Source organism: Tasmannia lanceolata, unplaced genomic scaffold (genome assembly GCF_043159265.1).
Source record: "Tasmannia lanceolata isolate RefF3 unplaced genomic scaffold, GAP_Taslan_0.1 ptg000018l, whole genome shotgun sequence".
In the NCBI taxonomy this organism is placed as follows: Eukaryota; Viridiplantae; Streptophyta; class Magnoliopsida; order Canellales; family Winteraceae; genus Tasmannia; species Tasmannia lanceolata.
In genome coordinates, this window is record NW_027518695.1 from 15,803,089 (window position 1) to 15,826,569 (window position 23,481).

At 39.1% G+C, this 23,481-nt stretch overlaps 1 protein-coding gene across 1 annotated transcript; it reads right to left on the reverse strand.

Annotated features, from left to right (window-relative positions):
- Nucleotides 1-380: 380 nt before the first annotated feature.
- On the reverse strand, nt 381-23,113 carry LOC143851004 (PHD finger protein ALFIN-LIKE 1-like). The gene is made up of 5 exons (XM_077360319.1): nt 22,863-23,113; nt 22,745-22,777; nt 21,874-22,096; nt 887-1,010; nt 381-804 (listed from the first exon to the last, which is right to left on the reverse strand). The coding sequence occupies exons 1-5, from the start codon at nt 22,960-22,962 to the stop codon at nt 544-546; spliced, it is 741 nt and encodes a 246-aa protein (XP_077216434.1). The 5' UTR covers nt 22,963-23,113; the 3' UTR covers nt 381-543.
- Nucleotides 23,114-23,481: the final 368 nt, after the last annotated feature.

Sequence of the window (23,481 nt, forward strand, 5' to 3'; positions counted from 1 at the left end):
TGATGGTGATATCTCATTGATTTTTGTGTAGCATTATATCCTTCCTCTATGTAGAATAAGACTTTTACAACGTGGATAACAAACATTTCCATTGAAACTTGTTTATGTCGGCCATTTCATCTCTGATATGCTCTGCTGTCTCTTTGGCTATCACCAACATCGGCCCTTATTTCCAGATAAGATTGTTTGAAATTAATCAGTTTTGGACTCACAATCGGTTCTCAAAATCCAAAACAACAGGGCCTAAGTAGACTTTGAAAGCCACTAAACAAGAAAGAAATAAAACTACTTATAACCATTATTTGCATATAAGATGATATGCAAATAAGATTTTACGTTTATCTGCAAATAATTTCTTGAGAAATGATCAGGAAGCCATAAACACAAAAAAAACATGAATGATTGAACAGAGATTGCTATATGACAAATAGCATGGTAACGGTTAATATTTCTGAAGACATAACTACACTCCAACTAAAACATTAGTCTCACAACATCCCAAGACAGTTTACAACAATCCCAGCTATGACAGAGTGTGTGAAGTTACTGCCTGCCTTTCTTGAAACTGCAAGATGGGCATTTGTACTGCTTGATACTCTCGGCTTTTGCCGGTGTTATCTTCACGCATTTCCCATGGAACCACCTCTCACATATGTCACAACCAATCCAAAACTCATCTGCACTGTAATTACCACCACAACTTCCACAAAGGGTTTCACTGTGTTCATCTTCATCTTCACCATAACCCTCATCATCATCATCAACTGCCTTTGAATTGCTTTTAATCCGTCCATCACTCGATCGCTGAAGGAATAAATATCTTATCATGCATCTCATCCAAGAAAAAAATGGGTAAAATAAAATCAAACAAAAAATTGTCATTCACCTTTGTTGAGAGTCTGGATTTACTACCACTGTCCACCGCACCAGCTTTGTCTTTTACCTGCTTTCTTTCGGTCACCACTTCAAAGACAGTTGGCAGCTCATTGATCATACTAAAAAGGCGCTTCCTGTCAATTGGGAACACCACAAGAAATAAGCCCTTCTTATATGTTGTGGTCCTCGTAATATTCGGTAATGTCAGAAGAGCATAGTCTGGCAATTGGCATTAAGCCAAACAACAACAGAGCCCAATGCATCGTCCAAAAAATCTGAATAATACAAATGCAACTATTGTCCTGGGATAGATATGACAAATTCGGCATAAAAATATGGCACCAATGCAATTCATTAGCAATTTCTAGTAATTTTCTCCTGCTACTTCTGAAGTTCTCTAGCATTTTGAGCGTAGAAAATAACCCAGACAATTGAGGCATTTAGCCGATCGCTGTTTCTTTCTCTAACATCACTTTCTCCTGATTTTGGAAACTGTAGAAATATAGTACAGTGTTTAGTGTAAAGATAAAAGCAAAGTGTCATTTTTTTTTAAACTTTTTGCCCACATAGTTTTAAATCTGTGATTTTTGCTTATACAAAACCAACGCCTTTAACACTTCAACTAGACCCTTTTGCTACTGTCTTCCTGGTGAAAACTCGCACATCTACAAAACACATGATGAAACCATAGAATCTATGCCATGTGGTTTTCAATGAGGAAAAAAAATTTATCATCTAACAGAATTCTCTCTCTCTCTCTCTCTCTCTCTCTCTCTCTCTCTCTCTCTCTCTACATTTTTCTAGAAAAAATAGCATATGGCAACAAAAAAAAAAATTGAATGATAGCAAATTTTATTGAGAAAGGACCGAGATGGTCAAATTACGAAGGAAAAGGAAATACAATCGGGGAATAAGAGACACAGAGATACAAAATATTAAGGAGGAAGAGAATCGAATAGAGCTAATGCCTCTTTCGAAACCCCCATTCTTGCCAAACTATCCGCCATCACGATAGCCGATCTCCGAACATGCTTGAAGGATAGAGATAACGACTTAGAACAGTCATCTATCTCATCAAAAAATCTATCGAATCTCCAAGGGTTTTTTTTAAGACCTTGGAGCCATCTTATAGCATTTGAAGAGTCTCCTTCAATAATCACTTTGCCAGCACCCTTGATTGCAAGAAATTTTATTCCTTGATGGGCGGCTCTAACCTCGGCTTCCGAAACATCCACAATCCCGATCGGACCCGCATAAGCCCAAGCAACAACACCAAGTTCATCTCTAAGAACCCCGCCTATCCCAGCTGGACCCGGATTGCCAAAGCTAGACCCATCAAAGTTGAGTTTAAGATGACCAAAGGGAGGGGGATCCCAAGGCTAGACCACCTTTGGCTTCCTCTCCGAACTCATGCAAATCTCCCTCCAACCTTCCCATAAGTCATATGCTGACACAAATTCAAATTCCGGAAGGGATTTTGCCCAAGCTATGGACAAAACTATCACTTTATTGAAAAGGAAACTAGCTCCTCTAGCAAAACCTTTAAAAAGTCTCGCATTGCGTTCCTTCCACAAAACCCATAAAGTAGCTAAGAAGGAGATCTCCCAAAGAATTGTCCCTTTCTTTCGCCATGGAACCACAAACCAACATTGCAAAAGCTCCATCAAAGATTCAAAAAAAACCCAATAAATACCAAACCGAGAAAGAAGATTGACCCACACCTCCCTTGCTACCTTGCAGTGGATTAGAAGATGATTTGCAGATTCTCCTGCCTCCATGCACATAGAACAATGGTTGACGATAATCATTTTCCTCTTTCTCAGAAAATCTAGAGTCTGAATTCTTCCTTGGCAAGCTGCCCAACCAAAAAAACAAACTCTTTGGGGGGCTTTAATAGTCCATACTTTGGAAACATTAGCAACAACATCAGATGACATGCCAACTAAATGGAAATAAAAATATTTGACCGAGAAATCCCCAGAGGAATCCCAGGTCCATACCATCTTGACTTCGCCGTTTTGCTTGACATATCCTTCTTCTAGAGTTCCCAACAACCGAACTAAATGAGATAACTCCCAATCGAAAAGATTTCTTCTGAAAACCGGCTTCCAAACGACCTTGCCATCCCTTTTTTTCCATAAATTCCTTCACAACTCCCTCTTTATTTACTGCCACAGAGAACAATCTTAGAAATGTAATTTTTAGGGGCTGATCCAAGCACCATTTATCAATCCAAAATCTAACCCTATCTCCCTCATAGACTCTGAATTTAACTCCCTCCTCAAATCGATTCTTAACCCCTAAGATATCCCTCCATATGGTTCTTCCCTTACGGTTAAAACTATCTTCTGAAACCCGGTGGCCCGACAAGTAACCATAATTTGCCTCGATAAGTTTCACCCATAACTAGACTTGGCAAACGCGACTCGTGCCCGCGGGTCGACCCGACCCACCGGCAAATTTGCGGGCACGGGTCTGAGTTTTAGTGACCCGTCAAAATTGACCCGCGGGTGACCCAACCCGCAAAAACACAGGTCGGGTCGGGTCGGGTCGGGTCAACCCGTGGGCACCCGCAGGTCATTTGGCTTTTTTAAGGGTGGTGATTTTGTCATGCTAATCTAGTTAGATGGCTTTTTTTTCTAATGCAAATGATGGTGATTTTGTCATGCTAATCTATTTTTTAAGGGTTTGATGCCTGAATAGGTTATGGCCAGCACCATAGAATATAAATAGGTTGTGGCTGGCACCATAGGTTGATCCCAACCCTCCGATCTGAATGTTAGAGGGTTGATCACTTGATCCTAGCCCTCTATAGATCGGAGGGTTAGGATCAACCTATTGAAATGATTTTTGGGGCACAACCTATTTAGGCTGTGGGCCATCTAATGGACGGTTTGGATCATCCCACGGTGCCAGCCATACCGCCCTCATCAAAATCCAGTGATAACATTTCCCAAAATAAACGACTGTTTGAATTTGCGGGTGACCCACGCGCGGGCCGCGCGGATCACCTAAATTCTGACCCGCAAAAATGTGGGTCATTTCCTGACCCGACCCGTGTGACCCGCACCCGCATCACCCGCGGGTTGGCCCGGCCCGGCCCACCAGTCTGCCAGGTCTACCCATAACTGACTTGACTCCTTTCCAAACCTCCATAGCCATTTCCCTAGGAGGGTGACATTCATTTCCTTAACCCTTCTTATGCCAATACCCCCATTCTTAAATGGTTTACAAACTCTTTCCCATCTGACTAATGGAATACCCTTTTTTTCCTCTTTACACCCCCCCCCCACAAAAATCTTCTTTGAATCTGCTAGATCTTCTTCCCCACACTGACTGGACATTTGAAAAGTGATAGATGATAGATAGGAATATTCATTAACACTGCTTTAATTAGCGTTAACCTTCCCCCCATCGATACAAGGTTCCTCTTCCAAGTATCCAACCTTCTGCCTACTCTTTCCACACATGATTCCAAATATGCTTACCAGCAATCCTCCCTCCCAGCGGCAAGCCAAGATAGGAGGTGGGAAATGAATCAGCCTCACACCCCAAAATTCCAGCAAAGCCTTTTAACCTATCCTCGTCAACCTTAATGCCAAACACTCTAGACTTAGAGAAGTTTGATCTTTGTCCCGTAATAGCTTCATAACACCGTAAAATAGCTCTCAAGTTCAACAAACTCTTCACTTCTGTCGTACTGAATAACAAGGTGTCGTCGTCAAACTGAAGATGAGAAACTTCTACCTCTCTACCGCAAATCTTAAAACCTTCCACCAAACCACAATCTTTACCTTTTTCAATCAACGTACTAAGAGTCTCAGCGACTATTACAAATAGGAATGGAGATAGAGGGTCACCTTGCCTTAAGCCACGAGATGATTTTAAAAAACCTTTAGGAGCACCATTGATGAGAATAGAAAACCACGCCGATTATACAAACCTACCAATCCACTTCCTCCATTTAATGCCGAAACCCATTTTGCCCATAATGAAGTCCAAGCAATTCCACTCCACCCGATCGTATGCTTTTTCCATATCCAGTTTGCATACAATTCCACTTATACCCATTTTTTTATAGTAATCAACCACTTCATTTGCAATCAAGGAGCAGTCAAGGATTTGTCTATGACTTACTAAAGCACTCTGACTTTCCGAAATAATGATAGGGAGAACCACCTTCAATCTTTCAGGGAGCACTTTAGAAAAAAATTTATACAGACAACCTACTAGACTAATGGACCGAAACTCTGTCACCACATATGCAACTTTTACTTTTGGAATTAGAGCGATGAAGGATGCCCCAGTGCCTCGATCCAACTCCAAGCCATCAAAAAATTCCGAGAAAAAACGCATCAAATCATCCTTTACGTAATTCCAACAACTTTGAAAAAATGCTAAACAAAACCCATCGGGTCTAGGAGCCTTATCCTTCTCCAAAGAAAATAATCCCCTTTTACTCTCCTCTTCAGAAAATAGTTTCTCCAAGTTTTTTCGTTCAAGTTCTCCCATTACTCTAAAGTCAATACCTTCAGGACAAGGCCGAAAGGTCATCTCCGACGTAAACAGATTGGTGAAGAAGTCAACAATCTCCTTTGTAATTATGTCTTTATCAAACTAGATCTCCCTTCACCTTAATAGCTTCAATTATGTTCCTTCTCCTTCTGGTACTCGCTATACCATGGAAATACGCCGTGTTCTTGTCTCCTTCCTTAATCCACCTAACTCTGGACTTTTGCCTCCAAGATATCTCCTCTCAAAGAAGAATTGAATTATGTTCCTCTTTCAATTTCCCTGCCTCAACCGCTTCCTCTAAAATATGATGATCATCCCTTATCGACGCCTATCTCTTGAAGCCTTGTTTCTATCCATTTCCTCCTTTCCATAACATTTCTTTTATTATCAAGATCCCACTGCTTTAACGTATGTTTTCAGACGAAGTTTGGAGCCAATGACCACATCCGCTGGACCGTCCACACGAACATCCTTCCACCACTTTCCAAGCATTTCCTCCATTTTCAAGCACTCCAACCAAGCCAAATTAAATCTGAACGGATAGGGCCCCAAGATTCCAGTCTCGGGTCCAATAAGATGGGGCAATGGTCCGACACAGAATGAGACAGGGCTTTTTGAGTTAATTCAGGGACCCGATCCATCCATCTTGGGCACACCAAAAATCTGTCAATTCTGCTCCTGGCAAGATTCCTAGCCCATGTAAATTGAGCCCCAGATAATGGTAAATCCTGCAACTCATAAGCAGCTATAAAGTTGGCAAACTCCCTCATGTGGCTGGTGATTCTCTTGCAGCCCAATCTTTCTTCTATTATTCGGATTTCATTGAAATCACCCCCTACACACCAAGGGTGGGACCACCTCCCCCCTAAAAAATCAAGCTAGGACCAGAAATCTGCCTTCTCTCTGTTATCAACGGGGCCATAAACTCCAGTAAAAGTTCCCATTTCCCTGTCACCTACATTCCCGATAGTAATAGTAACCGAGAAATTTCCTATCCATGAATCAACCACATCCAACAAGCTAGTGTCCCATGCTACTAGAATACCACCAGAACGACCCTTGGCATCTTTTGAAATAAAGTCCCAATTGCTCGGAATCCCTGCATCCCTGACCACAGCCCTACTAATCCCTACCATCTTGGTTTCCATGATACAAATGGCATTCGGTTTCTGCTCTCGAATCAGAACTTTAACTTGAGCCTTCTTATCCAGAGCCCCAAGCCCATTCACGTTCCATGAAATAATCTTCATGGGATACATCATGAACGGGAACTCCTCCGCCTCAGACCATCATTCTTCATAAACTTTCTAATTTTTAAGCCTGCAGCACGCTGATCTTTTCCCCTCAATTTACTCACTCTACGCATATCTTTTAATTCCTTAATAATTCTAGCAGCAACCTCCTCATTGACATTCTCGTTGTTGTTCCTCCCGTTTGAGTCTCTGATTTCAGCTTTTTTGAAGAATTCACGCAATCCTTCTTCCATCCCTGAAGTTATCAAACCCAGAACAAATGCTGCCACAATTGCATTATTGATATACGCCTCCACTAGATCAATGTCCTGATTCATTTCATCCCTCACTGCACGCTCCAGTGCATCATTACCGTCATTGTCTGTATCAGTATACTCAGCCCCACTATCCTTCTCCTCTAGGTCTACTTCTTCTGATTTACTGAAGTCTGAATCAACTTCATTGCCTTCCGCTAACTCGCCTTCATTAAGGGACCTGGGATACGGTTCAACTAATCTTTCCTGATATTTCAGATCTGGAACTCTCACCTCCCGGCAAAATTCCACATAATCAGATTCTTCTGTCTGATCTTTGGAAGATTCAGAAGCGATATTATGAGACTCTTCATTCTCAGAGGCGTCTGGACAGAGAGGCTGCTTCAAAGGAATGAGCTCTGGAGTAGTGATATTCATAGCTTCATGGATCTGCTTTTGGGGCGGAGGTGGGAAGGGGTTAGGCCCACCTTCGATTTCAGAGATTACACTCAAAAGGCCCACCAACTGACATTTTACATTCGCAAATGGGCCATTACTTCTACCGAGCCCAAAACGGTTCACGTGTGAGGCCCAGACTTGCGAGACAAATTGAGAATTTTCGGGCCCGCCTCTTTAATCCTCAAGGGACCGACAGATGTCAGTAAAGTTTCCAAGGTCACTTGCATTTGCCGGTTGAATCGAATCATCACACTGAAATGGAATAGGTAGTAAAGAAGGCGGAGATTGCGAGGGTTGAAGCCACGCGGAAGTCATGCAATTAGAGTTTACACCTGGCACGATCCTGAAAGGATAAGAATCACTGCTTTCTTCCAATGAGAGCGAGACACCTATTCCCGGAATTTGAAATTCAAAATCTACGTTATCCTGCACCGCCCCGCTATCATGAGCCGATTGATTATCCTCAGATCCAAATTTACTATTATACGCCGCCCCTTCTCCAAGCTATCTCCATTCTGCAACTGACCCCACTCCAACCGGCTTCCTCCAAAGGACCCCCCAGAATCGATTATATGATGTGAAGAACCATTCTCCGAGCGTGGTTCATCAAAGGCACATATGCCCTCATCCCCTTGCCGACCTTCCGATAATGGTAGATTTCCCAATTTAAGCTTCTCCATTTTAACCCATGTTGTCAAGTTGCCAACGCACACTGGAACAGTGATGGACACAGGACAAGATTCACTGGTTAGCAGTTGGATCTTAGCCACCTTATATCCCCTTCCCGATTTGCAAGAAAAATCCACATCCATTACCCTTCCGACCTTGCTGCCAATTCTCTTGAAGTTTACCTCGCACCACGCGTGAGGAGGGATTCCAGAAACGAGCCACCAATCCAAAGACTCCAAGTTCCCAAATTTCTTAGCCCAAGGATACAGCTCCACAAATGGAGAGTTAGATGCCAACAACCACACAAGTTTCGCACTGTCTACATTGCTCTGATGAGGAAGAATGATTAGGATTTCTAACAGATCGATCTTGTAAACCTTCAAATGCCCCTCCAACACATGCCTCCTTCAAAGCCAAGATTCTAGGGCAGGGATGTTACCGGACCACCCTGCTCGGATACGACCCATAAACTCGAATGTGCTCTAGATATGGACACCAAAGGAATAATGTCTGGACTATCAGGAGATGCCTCTATGTTTTGACAGGCTCTGGAATGGCTGCATCCTCTCTATTACGATCTAAATCTTGAGTCTTACCGGCTTGGTTCGATATTATCTCAACACTCGGGAAGTTGAAATCAGATGGTGACCACACCTTACCACATTTTCCGCAAGCTGCACGCCTTCGAAAATTACGGAAAGCACATCTACTACATCTCCAATCCCCCAAATTTGCAGACCTTCTCCTTTGCAATACCCGGTCCATCCTCCTATTTCGACGATTCTTCTGAACGCTCCATCCTCGATCCATAGGATGAAGGTTTACTCTTAATAAGATCCTCAAGGTTTACTCTTCACCCGCAAAGCGCTGCATATGGCAAAATTCTCAATTCATTTCTCTTTTTTTTGTTCTTTTTGTGGGCTATAATAACCCTGAGTTTTATTCAAAACAGGACTAAAATTTTACACCCACAATAATCAGCATGAGACGAGATGTACCTGCATTTATGTCTCCATACACGGAATTGGAACAGAAACCTAGAAAAATCAACCTTGCTGCCACATGTAACCAACAATGCATCCAGAAAATCTCCCTTTTCTTACAAATCCCCTATTAAATCATTACCGTATCGCCTATTATAAGTAAAGAAATCTACTAAAAGACTAAAATTCCCGACCTCTTGCCTGGTGTAAAATGACCTATCATTTTTCTTACAAATGCTGAAGTCACTCCAGATTTGCACAATTAGATAATTACCTACAATTGATTTATGAATAATTGGTGTTTGAAATATTATGTAATTTTACAATGGCAGTTATTTCCATTTTGAGAATGACTACATGTACCATCTGGCTACCTCAAATTTGCACTTCAGTTTAACACACATCAAGCCTGTCAATTTGGTCAATTCACAATCTAGAAATCCGAACTTGTCCTCATCATATCCCAACAACTAACCAGGGTCCCTATAATGCCCTTCATGTCAGATGCACAGATGACTTCACAGGAGGAAATAACAATAGATTTAACCAATTGCCTGTAAAAATACAGTTTGACTTTCAACCTTAAAATAGCAATTACAGTTACAAAATGCATAATGTGGTACTCGAGATATTGAAAACCGCATAGATCTGACAAGAAAATGGTGAAATGCTCTGAATGTTACCTTGTATGCAAGAAAATGGTGAAATAATCTGACAAGAAAATGGTATGCAACACCAGTGAGTGCCCATTGTGCACCTTTACACAAGGAGGTAGCAGATGACTACTTCACTGTGCAGTACTACACAGGCACATACTACCAAGTACATGTGTAGTTATGTACAAACTGGGAAACAAATTTGAGAAGCGAAACACGAAGTACATGTGTAGTTATGTACATACTGGAAACAAATTTGAGAAGCGAAACATGAATTGGAAGCGGCAAACTTAAGGAGAAAGGAGAAGGAGAAACGAGAAATGTGAAAACAATAGAAAATCATATGAGAAACATAGTAAGAAACGCCTTCGAAACACATTAAAAACGTTTCAGATACGATAAAAAAGGTCAAAGTAAACACATGAAATAGAAGAGAACATAAAGAGAAACACGAGAGAAACACGAGAGAAATATGTGAGGAATACACCTAACTTTTTCATAATTTTTATTAAAATTAGAGGCATAAATGGATCATTTAGATATGTTCATTAAATATTTTAATTTTTAGTTAAAAATTTTACTTATTTTATTTTTAGTAGAATTTTTTACTTATTTCTATTTTGGGATTTGCTAGCGTCCATCGCAAAAGGCATTTCACAGACAGTCTGTCGCATGTTAGACCATCCACACAGGCTCACTTTGCAGCAACTTTTATCTTCATTCAGGAGGTGGCTGGTCTGACATGCGACAGACCATCTGCGAAATGCCTTTTCCAATGGACACTAGCAAATCTCTTCTATTTTTTTTTTTTTGAATGGCAAAATATCTTCTATTTTTATTACTATATGTACTATTGTTTTCCTTTTTAATATGTATTTCATAATTTTTTGGTGTGATTTCTGCAAAACATTTCCTATGTTTCACACGTGTTTATTACACATTTCACATATGTTTCCTATGCATGTGTTTTACATACATTTTCCAAGTGTTTTCCATAGTTTCTCATGGGTTTCACATAGGTTTCCCACTATTTCCCATGCATTTCAAAAAAGTTTCGCCATATTTTTTTTTAATGTTTCGAAAATGTTTCCGAAACATGTTTCCCACATCTTCCAAAGGAGTTTCTAGCAACTAAGGTTATGTACACAAACTTATGTTGTAATTTGTGTTGGGAAATGACATCTGCAGTCCCTCATCTGACAATACCACTCCTCCCTCCATGTTGCACTCTTTAAAATTAGCTATCATAGGCTATGTTGCAATCTGTAAAATTAGCCATTATAGGCTACTATAATTCCCAGAAAACCATCAACACCCAATCATAAAAGTGTTTAAGAAAGTGAGGAGTGACGTTACCATAAAAGGGAGTGTGAACATCATTTCTTTTACATTTGAAATTATGATAAACAATGCATGCATCATATTTGTGAGAAAAAGGTGTGAAGAGAGACTCAACAATGCCAATGGGGACCACTTGCTAGTTAGTGTGTGTGTGTGTGTGTGTGTGTGTGTGTGTGTGTGTGTGTGTGTGAGAGAGAGAGAGAGAGAGAGAGAGAGAGAGACTTTAATATGAGCTCACTTTAACCAGGATGCTAAAATGGTGATCAGGGTTACAGGCATCCCTCTAATAGGGTCATGCAAATTGATCAAGGAATGAAGAAGAAGCATGCATTTCTGATAATCCTGAATGCTCCATAACATGGAAATGCAAATACCAGATTATAGTTGCAAGCTCACTAATCAACAGATTGATATCCCAATGCCAAATAAGAAGATTGAAAGCAGGCAAGCTTTTGATAAAGGTTCCAACAATTTTTTTAACGATAATAATATATTAAGAAAGAAATGTCGATGGAACAAACCAAGATGGCAGGGCTATAGCAAGAACAACAAGCAGAAATAAACAAATAAAGACGTGTTTTCGCCTCATGACTCAAGTGTGGGAAACACTCTCCGGACAATAATCAGACCTTTTCCACTAAAAAAAATAATGAGACTCTTCCAACTCGTCTTTGGTAAGGAATTTGCCTCCCTATTGGCCTTTCTAGGAATATGTTCAGAAATAACTTCAATTGAACTACATAGGTCTATAATCTACTCATGTCAGGTCAGCCAACCTCCATAGGAAATATCACCTATTAGAACAATAGAAGTATAGTACCCATCTAATAAATCGGATCAACTCCCCATGTGAAGTGAAATTAGGCTGACACATCATAAGCTTCAAGCTCTGTCAGACCATCAGAACCTCAGCCTTAATGCATTCATTAAATCCCACCAACCAAGAGATAATCATCATTATGGTGTTCTCATGATCTCTCAATAGACAACTAACACTCACTGATCCAATATTAGCAAAAGATGAGCCATAGAAGTTGAACTTCAGGTGCCCAACAAGAGGGGCGGTCACCTTGCATGGCTGCTTTCACGAGGGAGATGAACTGCTCAAAATTTCCTCCCAAAATCTACTGGAGTCATCATTCTTAAAAAAAATTAATTCCTTTCAAGATTTTGACCAGAAGATCCTTCAACATGTGATTGATCTCTTTTTGTTATTAAATATCCTATTATTATGCTCTTTCCGTATTGACCAAAAAGTAGCCCTTAGTTTCCATGGGACTCTTCACCTGAAGATGAATGGAGATTGATCTCAATGTTGACGAATGCACTCCAAACACGAGTATATGCTCATTAGCTTAGATGCCAGTGGACCAAATAAGAGATGGTTCTCTTTTCCACCCTGCAGCACATTATGCACCTATTTGGGATGAGACAACATAGATGAACAAGGTGGTCCGCCGTGAGAAAATTGTCCAATCTTACAAACCGACAAAAAACGATAACCATAAGGGGGCCTAAAAAGACCATAGCATACCAGATGATACTTCTTGCAATTCAATTTATCATTCCATAACAATTCCTTTGAATTCTCTCAATCATATCTATGAAAAGAATCAGGCACCAACTCTTTATTTTGGAACAATTGATCCGTTAGGAAAAAACAAAGAAGGCAAAAAAACATATGCAAGGAAAAAGAAGGCTACTGATATTCACGCTACCATGTTTTGATAATGCCATAGTGAGCAAGCACACCTTGTTTGTTTAAGTTTTTATGGTTTAACCAGCTGTCAAAAGCTTTAACAATTCCAAAAAAGCTCTCAACGGCCACATAAAAAAGAAATAACATGGTAGCCTGAATATCAGTAGCCAAAAAGAAAAGGGAATGAAACAAGATTTACAGATCATGTATGAAACAATGACTCTACAATGACCCAAAAGTTTCTAATCTATCCACCTAAGAATTTTCTTCGTATAGATGTGGGCGAAGGAACACTACACTAATCTCGAACACAAGTTTTTCATCTCATGGAACAGCCTTGAAAACCACCAAGGGAAATTAGTGGATCAATTTCTCCCCATACTTTGGAGAATTTCGTGGTCGTCAGCCACTTTGGACAAACTGGTTGACCTCAACATCAATCACATGATCAAAACCACAAGGACCTATTAGTGGCATTCACATGATCATAACCATGGTTTTAAATTTCGGCAGAAACCCGAAATTTTGGTCGAGACCATAGTTGCCGGAAACTCCTTGGGCGGGTGTGAAACCCGTTTCCCATAAAACGCGTTTCTCGCGGTTGGGAAACTCGTTTCCGCTAAAGTGAGGGAAACACGTTTCAGAAACGTTTCCAAATATGATACAAAATTGGAGAAATGTTTTTGAAACACATGGGAAACATATGGAAAACTTACGTAAATAATGTGTAAACGTGTGATAAACACATGCAACACTCGTAGAAAGTGCATATGAAACGTTTAGGAAACATGTGTGGAACTTACGAAAATCATTTTGGAAAAAACACATCATTTCCTAAGACGTTTCTCCTATGATTTTCTATTGTTTCTCGTTTCTCGTTTCCCACTATATCTTTTTTCATACGTTTCCCGTTTCTGTTTCACGTTTCGTTTCCTAAATTCGTTTCCCACCCTGGTAACTATGGTCGAGACCAAAACCGAAATTGGGTATAACCGAAAAGTTTCAGTCGAAATTTAAGGAATCTCACAAAAAAATCTCGATTTTGTGCATTTTTTAATATTGTCCCGAAATTTCAGCCGTATGAGATAAATATTATTCAAACTGTTTTTGTCGAATTTCAGCCGAAATTTCAATTTCGGTGAGGACCAAAACGCATTCCGAAACCGAAATTTGAAACCATGATCATAACCACCAGCTCCAAAGTTCCACATGGAATCAGTTCTGTTAAGTGGCATTCATGTTCGGTAACCCAAGCAATTACGAATCCAACCTCATTTTGAACCAGTGCTTGATGGGGGACCATCCTAGGGCTCGTAGTTTAATTTTAAGTGTGGTTTAGGTGTCTTTTAAGCCCCTTAAGTTATAGTAGTGGTATTAGAGTCGCTTTACATCAAAATAGCTTAAGTTGTTTGAGTTATGTATGTTTTAAAGAGGCCCCACATATGTATTACGGGATTTAAAATGGGAGAATGTCTTTAAGTCATTAAAAATGGTAGTTTGGTCCTTAGGGTTTTCTATTTGGTTTGATATAAATACTTCATGCTGGGTTTGTAAAAGCGAGCATTACTTTCATTTTGCCATGAGATATAGAGAGCTTCTTGGGGAAAAGGGGTTTCATCTTCTTCTTCTTCTTTGGTGAGATGCCAAAGAAACTCATGGTGTGAAGCCTTGAGAAATAGCATACTTTAATTACTAGTCATCCATTGATTTAATATTTTCTCTCTTCTCATTTAGTTTTTCTCCCATAATCTATCTTGCCAAAATCCTAAACCTATCTTGCTATTTTCTTTTTTTCTCACCTACCTTGTACCCAAAACCCCTAGAATACCCATAAAAAATAATTCTCCAACCCTAGAAACACCATCCTAATCCATTCATGCTTTGTGCTCCTTTCATTTTGTCACAAACTAATTTTACCTTTCCCGGCACCCTGCGACAACCTCCCGGCATATGTTGCACACATCCAAACCTATCATAAGCGTTGTAGGAATTTTTCCCTAACCAAATCACCTATTTTAAGATCCAAGCCCTTAATTTTTACTCATCCCTTTCACCCATATTTCCTACCATCATAGTCTACACCCTCCCGGCATCCTTCAAAAACCTTTCGGCTTTTATCTGCATACTTCTAAACCTACCCTAAACTTAGTAGAAATATTTTTCCAATCTCATAACTTATTTTAAGAATCAAAACCTAATTTTTCCCATCCTTTTCACCCCTAGCATCCCTTCTATAAACCGATCATCCATCAAATTTGGTATCAGAGAGAAATATCAGTTCAACATTCGATCGTTCTGCATCAATTTGGTATCAGAACTGAGGGTGGAAATATGTCGTTTAAATGCACTGAAGATCGAATAGTTGAGTTATTGGAAGGCTTAAACTCCAAATTTGATGGGTTGCTATCTCACCCAGATCGTGTGGATCGTATTAACCAAGCTTTTCATGTATGTCCTATAGCCTTGAAGACTCCACAGAACAATATTTGTTGATGCCTTCTTTGGAGAGCACGAAATTAAAGCAACGAACTAGAGCTGTTATTGTCATAAAAAACTGGTTCCAACAGATGTTAGCCAGCGAACACTACCTGAGAATCAAAAGGACTGCAATTATTATCAAACATGCCTGGACGAGGCAAATCATTCGACAAATTCGGCAGGGAAATCTTACAAATCAACTACAACACACACGGGCGGACGTCTACAAACCTAATGAAGTAGAAGACTTAAGTTTCATTCTGCCTAAGCTGACAGGTTATAAGGAATACATTGAAAGCGCCCATGGTGATCACACTACGTCATACCAACGACATGACTACCTGAAGCTTCTTCAACTCAACTCAGCCTTTGTCCCAAACTAGTTGGAGTCGGCTAATGAATCCTTTAGAAAATTTTCATTAAGGTGAAAGAATCTACCCGGCTCAAAATGACTAAGTCTAATCATGCCACTAGTTGGGTTCGTCTACATGGATCATTTTCTTCCATTCTCTCCCATCCAAGGTCATATTCTCGGTTATGTTCCTAGCCATCAAGTCTTTCATCAGTGTTTCTACCCAAGTTGTTTTCGGTCTGCCCCTTCCTATTTTTACTCCATCAACTTGGCACGAGTCACTTCTTCTCACTGGAGCATCCAAAGGCCTACGTTGGATATGCCCAAACCATCTTAAGCAGTGCTCTCTCATCTTCTCCTCAATTGATGCCACCCCCACCTTTTTACGGATGTCTTCATTTTTAATTCCATCTAACCTTGTGTGGACGCACATCCATCTAAGCATTCGCATCTTCTTATGCGTTGGAAATACTTAGTTCGTTGGAGGGGTTGACCGTTTGCAGATTGTGCGAGGATCAGAGCCGACAAATTCATAACCGTTATGCCAATCATTATATTCGACGGGGTCGAATCTTTTCAAGATTGGGAGAATGATAGGGAACCATCCTAGGGCCCATAGTTTAATTTTGAGTGTCTTTTAGGTGTCTTTTAAGACCTTGGTGCAAACCCATAAGGGTTCGCGACGACAACCAAGACCTAAATGGAGCTCGTGGGGAATAATATTTCAAGTTTCCATAGCCATGTTATGCCCAACATGGTTTTCAATTTCGGTTTCGGCTAAAATTTCGGAGTTATCCGAAACCCAAATTTAGGGCAAAATTTGGTATTGGCGGATGAAATCCCAGATTTTTAGGACGAAATTTCGATCTAAAGTCTTTAATGTAATAAAAAATTGTTATTTTATTAGAAATTTCGACGAAATCCCCGAAATTTCTGAAATTTCGAATGAAATTTTTTGGTATGGTAAATTTCGGGAATTTCGGTTTCACTACGATTTCGTTTCAGTCCCCACCAAAATCCGAAATTTCAAACATGATATTTAATAATGTTTGGACATGATCGAATTTATGAATTTTTAAAATTGGAAAAATACCCCATCATTTGGAAGTTAAGATTTTGACCCGACCCGTTTTTTCGAGTTTTGTACTAGAACTGGAAAGTTGACTTTTTATCCTTTTAGATTTGAGTCTTGAAATTATTTTTAATAGAATCAAATGTGGGTTATTCCCTTATTTACATGTAAATCTTAAGTACTTAAATGACTTTACATGTAAATACTAAGAAGAGGAAGAGAAGAGGACTAGCAGGAGAAAAGAAGGGTAGAGAGGAAACGCGTTTCCCACGTTTCCGAAATGGGATTCCTAAAAATCGGGAATCGAGTAGAATTCTGTTTCCGAATCGATTTTCGAGGAATCGAGATTCCCCATTATGAGTAGAGGTTCATGCTTCCTTGGTTTGGTCCTTAAGGTTTTCTATTTGGTTTGATATAAATACTTTATGTTAGGTTTGTAAAAGAGAGCACTACTTCATTTTGCTATGAGATATAAAGAGCTTCTTGGAGAAAAAGGATTTCTTCTTCTTCTTCTTCTTCTTCTTTAGTGAGATGCCAAGGAGGTGAAATGCCAAAGAAACTCATGGTGTGAAACCTTGAGAAAAGTAGCATACTTTTATTACTTGTCATCTATTGATTTACTATTCTCTCTTTTAGTTTTTCTCCCATAATCCATCTTGCCAAAACCCTAAACCTATCCTGCTATTTTCTTCTTTTTTTTCACCTACCTTCCACTCGAAACCCCTAGAATACCCATAAAAAATAATTCTCCGACCATAGAAACACCATCCCAATCCATTTATGCTTTGTGCCCCTTTCATTTTGCTCAAAACTAATTTTACTCCTTCCCGGCACCCTTCGACAACCTTCCGGCATATGCTGCACCCATCCAAACCTATCATAAACCTTGTAGGAATTTTTCCCTAACCTAATCACCTATTTTAGGACCCAAGCCCTTAATTTATATTCATCCCTTTCACCCATATTTCCTACCACCATAGTCTACACCATCCTGGCATCCTTCAAAAACCTTCCGGCTTTTATCTGCATACTTCTAAACCTACCCTAAACCTAGTAGAAATATTTTTCCAATCTCATAACTTATTTAAGAACCAAAACCTAATTTTACCCATCCTTTTCACCCCTAGCGTTCCTTCTATAGACCGATCCTCCATCAGATTTGGTATCGGAGAGAAATATCAGTTCAACATTCTGTTAAGTGGCATTATGAAATCCAACCTCATTTTGAATCAGTTCTGTTAAGTGGCATTCACGTTCTGTAACCCAGGCAATTACTTCAAAGCTTGTCAAAAAGGCATCCTTAACAATAAGGATTGATTTTCCTTTAACCCAGCTCTAAATTATGAAATCCAACCTCATTTTGAATGACCTCATTGTAACATTGTTGAGCTTAAGTTCTTAGGAATGAAAACAATAAACAAGTAGGAAAAACGCTCAATTAGGCAACATAGAAATTTGAGGATTCCTTTCAAGCTGAGGACTAGGACGGCAACAACACTGCGATAGGTGATAACGAGGTAATGTTGTGTAGATCTGAAGGTTTCAATCGGCTCTCAACAAAAGCTTCTCAGTATCATGGATCCTCTAATGAGCAGATTAAAGAAGAGGTTTCTGGATCAGGTAAATCTTCATTTACGACTGGATTTTTAGTTAGTACCAAACACTTTACTCACCAACAACAATAGCCCATATTTCAGTTATGTTGTGCAATGGTGCAACCATCTCTTCTTGTTTTGACCCAGTAAAGCATTTATCTACGACCAACTGGTGATCAACATGTTCAGAAGTTGATGAACTTGACCTTTGAAGGCACAAAATTTGCGAGCAGCAATTGACTGCTTTGGGAGCTGAAAATAAGGGACAGCATTGTCTCTAGGCCAAATAAAGACAGATTAAGCTTCTCATCATGCATTGTTGTTCAAGGTTTTGGTAGATAGTGTGGGCTTTCCAAACCTGTTAGCGAAAGGGCATAAATTATGTTCTTGAATAGAAGCAGAACCAACATTAGGAAGTAAGAGCCATGGCTTTAAAATTCCCTGAAATTTCCTCGAAATGACCAAAATGTTTCTGTTTCCATCCCCACCGAAATGAAATCTACATGAATTCCGTCCATGTCATTGTTTCCTTAGAAATTCCCTAAATTCAACCGAGGTTCCCGAAATTCGACTGAAATCGTCGGAACGACAAAAAGATGGAAAGATGTTATAATTTGCATTTCATTTATGTAGATAATGATATTTGGTAGGGAAATAATTGAACTGCACGGCAAAGTAACCATCTTATGCTTGTCAAATCGGCATGGGACAAACGCATGTCACTAGGTGTTCGATGTGATTAAGCCATTATGGATTTATGTATTGGTTTATAAGTATGTATGTGTGCTTATTCTGTCATTTTCCAAAGTTTCATCTTAAAATTTCATCATTTGAATATGTTTTCATAAGTTTCCATGATTTTAGAAGATTTCCACTGAAACTGAAAGGTTTCCATTTCCATTCCGGCTGAAACCGAATTCGAAATTTAAAACCTCGGTAAGAGCTTCAAGAATTCAATAACCTTTGGCTGAACTATGGATGGAAAGGAGTGAACCGTAATTAGAGACCAGAAAATTTTTGCTTACATCTCTGTGAATGTGGAAAAGTAGTTCTAACAAAACCTCAAATCATGTCTCGGTTCCTTCAGTAACTCATGCGATCAGAACATGAAGGACAGAAGTCTGATTTTTTTTTATTTTTTTTTTTTTGGATGGCTTCTTGACTTCTTGGATGAATTTTCAATCAAAACTGTATGAACTGTTGCTACAAGATTTTCATTTCAAAAATTCACAAAGCAACAAAACCTAAGAAAGTTCCCAAATCGAGCTTTTAGACTAGATCTGGAAGGAGATTGTTTAGAAATGCCAGATCGGAACCATTTGATTCAAGTGGTCGAAGAAGCATTCGTCGATCTTCTGATAGGAACCAGATTTGAAAAAACTGATTTCTTTTCTTCTTTTTTCCATTATATTTTGGATGAAAATGGTAGATCTTGATCTTGCTACATGTGCGGGGACACAAGATCTCAATCAGGTGCAGAAATCAACAATAGATTCTGGCATTCAACAAGAAATAATAGAAAATGGAAGATTTAAGAAAATGATCAGCACTCTAATCTTCAATTTCCAAATCCTAAGGAAGAACAAAGAGAAGAAAAAACTCCCTCTCAAATATCTCTCAAAAAGAGAATCTCTACACAACTAAAATCGACTCAAAACTAATGAAAGAATATATCAAGGGGCTTTATATAGATAGCACATGAAATGCCACAATTACCCCAAATGAAATTATAAAGCTCAAACTACCCCTACTAGTGCAAGATGACACAAAAGTACATGAAAAAACACTAATATGACTAACTACCACTAAAGGAAACAAAGCAAATCCTACTCTAAGGAGAAATGAGGTCCGATGTCAAAATGCCAAAGGGGATGCTCCTGCATCAGGGATCGAGTTGCATTTTGGCATGACAAGTGGTGCAAAGAGGTGGCATTAATGGATTTTTTTCCTTGATCTTTTCACGGTGTCAGTGGTAAAGAAGCTTTTGTCCAAGAGTGCTTCAAGAATGATGGGTGTAGGATCTTTTGGAAGTTTAATTTCAAGAGGAACTTCTTTGATAGAGAGATTACAAGATAGACCTTCTGCTGGAGATTATTGACTCCATTTATATTAACAAGTCAGGGACAGACAAAAGGGTTCGGGTGTAGAATCCTTCTGGTGTCTTCAGCGTTAAGTCCTAGCACAGCATTGCTCCCACTTCATTCTCCTCGCACCTAATCAGAGTGTGATGATCTTTTTCTTTTCTTTTCTTTTCTGAAATGGCAAGATATATATTAAAAGGAGACAAAACCCCAAGACCAAGAGGATCTTTAGGAGAATACAATATCGGAGACAAAAGGGGGAGAAAACAACAAGAGCAATAAAATCACGGGGGAAGATTGTGTAGCTTTCTCTCAAACATGTTGACATCATTGCCTTTAATTCATGTGGTTTTCTACTTCCACCCTAAAAGACATTTTGAGATAAATTGGATATGATAGAATTGGCAATTTGTAATTGTGTAGGATATTGTTTCCAACTGATAATTATATTGTATTTATATTTTTTCACCTTCTCATAGATGTAGGACTTCGCCGTGCCAATCATTCTAACGAAAGTGAAAAAAAAATCCTTGATCAAATAAGCAATGCGTATGAAATTTGATACAAAACCAACTGCTTGAAAACAATAGCGGCAAAAAAAATTTCAAGGAACATGCTATTGATATATAATAATATGCGGCAACTGGAACAAAAATATGAGAACGCCTTCACAAAGGAGCTTTGGTAAGAAGATACAAGGCTGGTAACTCTGCCATACATGGACCCCTTCTGAACGGAGGTATTGTTAAGAGACTCAGGACCGAGATCCACCTTCTTGTGGAAATGTTGTGAACATCAGGCATGTACTAAATGATAAAAGAAAACATGACAACAAAGATAAGAAGATCCTGTGAAAGGTAAGATCGTACCAAATTTAAGCCATAGTTACTCCACAACCAGCACCACAGCAGCCTCTAGAGGCATCTAATGCATGTACTAAATGATAAAAGAAAACATGACAACAAAGATAAGAAGATCCTGTGAAAGGTTAGATCGTACCAAATTTAAGCCATAGTTACTCCACAACCAGCACCACAGCAGCCTCTAGAGGCATCTAATGGGTGTTTTTATGAAAAGCCTAATAAGCACTATGTATTCCGGTGCCTGAGTAAACATGGTTTCTAATTGGAGAAATTGATTAAAATAAAACATGCTCAGCCGTACCAGAAAAGGAAACGAGACTAAAGATTAACAGGGAGGAAAAGCACAACCGAGTTGCAAGAATGGCTCAAAGGATCTAACGATGTTACCCCTTAAGAAACCAAAATTGTCAATCTTCCATTATATTTTTGTTAATTGTGATGTTCTTCTGCTGTTTCGTGAATTTACATGATGACAAAACCCTAACCATAAATCTCAATCATTTCACATGCAGAAAACTCAAATACATTCACAAAAATGCAATGCAACTATAACATGTATCAAAAGCTGTACTAACAATCGACTTCAAGAACAAGAATTCGTGAGCGCCCATACTTTTTGTTGCGATCACGCTCATTTCACATGTAGAAAAGTCAAATAGATTCACAAAAATACAATGCAACTATAACATTTACCAGAACCCGCTACTCAGAATCGACGTCAAGAACAAGAATTTGCGAGTGCACATACCTTTCGTTGCGATTAAAGCGGGCGCCAAGATAGAAAGCAACAGAAAGCAACCAGGAATCGCTGTGTACTGCAACCAACGAAAGCCAATCCTTGCGGTGCATCCCATCCCTGGCGAAATTGATACCCAGGGCCGGCTCCGGAAGCTCAGGAGGAACTTCTTCTGCGGGAAGAGTGACCTCCCAGGTATCATTCGGGTGTCCATAAAGACACAGATTCTCCTTATCTGGACACCCAACAGAAAAATCATAATCCTATAATTAACCTAAAACCTACAAAATAAATAAAATACTACAAAGAAATCGAGAGGCAGGCACCAGAATTCACAAAAAAAAAACCCTAAATTCTCCTTCTCAGGAGACCCAACAATGCATGAAACATAGAGCCAACAGAAAAATCATAATTCTATAATTAACCTAAAAACCTACAAAATGAATAAAGTAAAGAAAAATCCAAATAGAAAGAAAGGCGCCAGAATTCAAAACAAAACCCTAGATTCTACTTATGAAAAAATCATAATCCTATAATTAACATAAAACCTACAAAATAAATTAAATAAAGAAAAAAAACACAAATCGAGAGGCAGGGGCCAGAATTCAAAAGAAAACCCTAGTTTCTACTTATGAAAAAATCAAAATCCTACAAATAACCTAATATCTATAAAAGAAATAAAATAAAGAGAAAAAAAAAACACAAATCGAGAGGCAGGCGCCAGAATTCAAATGAAAACCCTAGGTTCTACTTAAGAAAACATCAAAATCATATGATTAACCTAAAATCTAATAGAATGAATCAAAAGAAAACCCTAGATTCTAGTTATGAAAATCCGGAACCCTAATACAGATAAAAAGAGGGAAAAAAACAGAAAACGCACCTGGATCGCAAAGTGAGTAGAATTCATCGACATCTGAAAGCAGGAATCGCACAAAGATTATGAGAGAGAGAGAGAGAAGGAAAATGAAGTTTAGAGAAAGAAGGAAAAAAATAAGTACCGTAGGTTAAAGCTCGAACAATTCCAGCCCTTCGGCCTCTGTAATCCTTGAATATCTCTTCTACAGTGTTTGGATTCTGAGAAACCGAAGTCATTTCCATGAAAAGAGAATTCTAAGGAATTAATCAGATTGATGTATCCGCCTCAAAAGAAGAAGAGATTGAGAGATCGTAGAATTGAAGTAGAGTGAGCATGGAAGCAAAAGAAAGAAAGAAAATATTTCTAACGAGATTTTAGAGATCTTGTATGGTTTATGCCCATGTAGTCCCGTGTTTTTAAAAAGGTACTGTACTAGCCAATACATAGGATGATCCAAACCGTTCATTTGTTTGTGGCCCTAATATCATTTTCATAGGATGATCACAGCCCTCCGATCTATAGAGAAACGGGATATTACGGAAACCTCTATTTATTTATTTTTGAAATGGCAATATATATTGAAAAAGGAAACCGAGAAGGTCACCAGAAATACAAGAGGGAAAAAACCAGCAAAGGACAGCAAAACATACAAAGGAAAACAGAGCCGAAACTTCTCACTGGGGAAGGAAATGAAACCATTCCAACCCCTCTTTGTGAACTCCAGACCGAGCAAGAGAATCTGCTTCACCATTTGCTTCACG

What these genes read in the sequence shown, in the direction of transcription:
- LOC143851004 (XM_077360319.1), bottom strand. Translation starts at nt 22,962, where the DNA reads ATGGAAATGACTTCGGTTTCTCAGAATCCAAACACTGTAGAAGAGATA. An exon ending in TGTTCGAGCTTTAACCTACG is followed by an intron (nt 22,778 to 22,862) that starts GTACTTATTTTT and finishes TCCTGCTTTCAG; the next exon opens with ATGTCGATGAATTCTACTCA. An exon ending in AATCCAGACTCTCAACAAAG is followed by an intron (nt 805 to 886) that starts GTGAATGACAAT and finishes TTATTCCTTCAG; the next exon opens with CGATCGAGTGATGGACGGAT.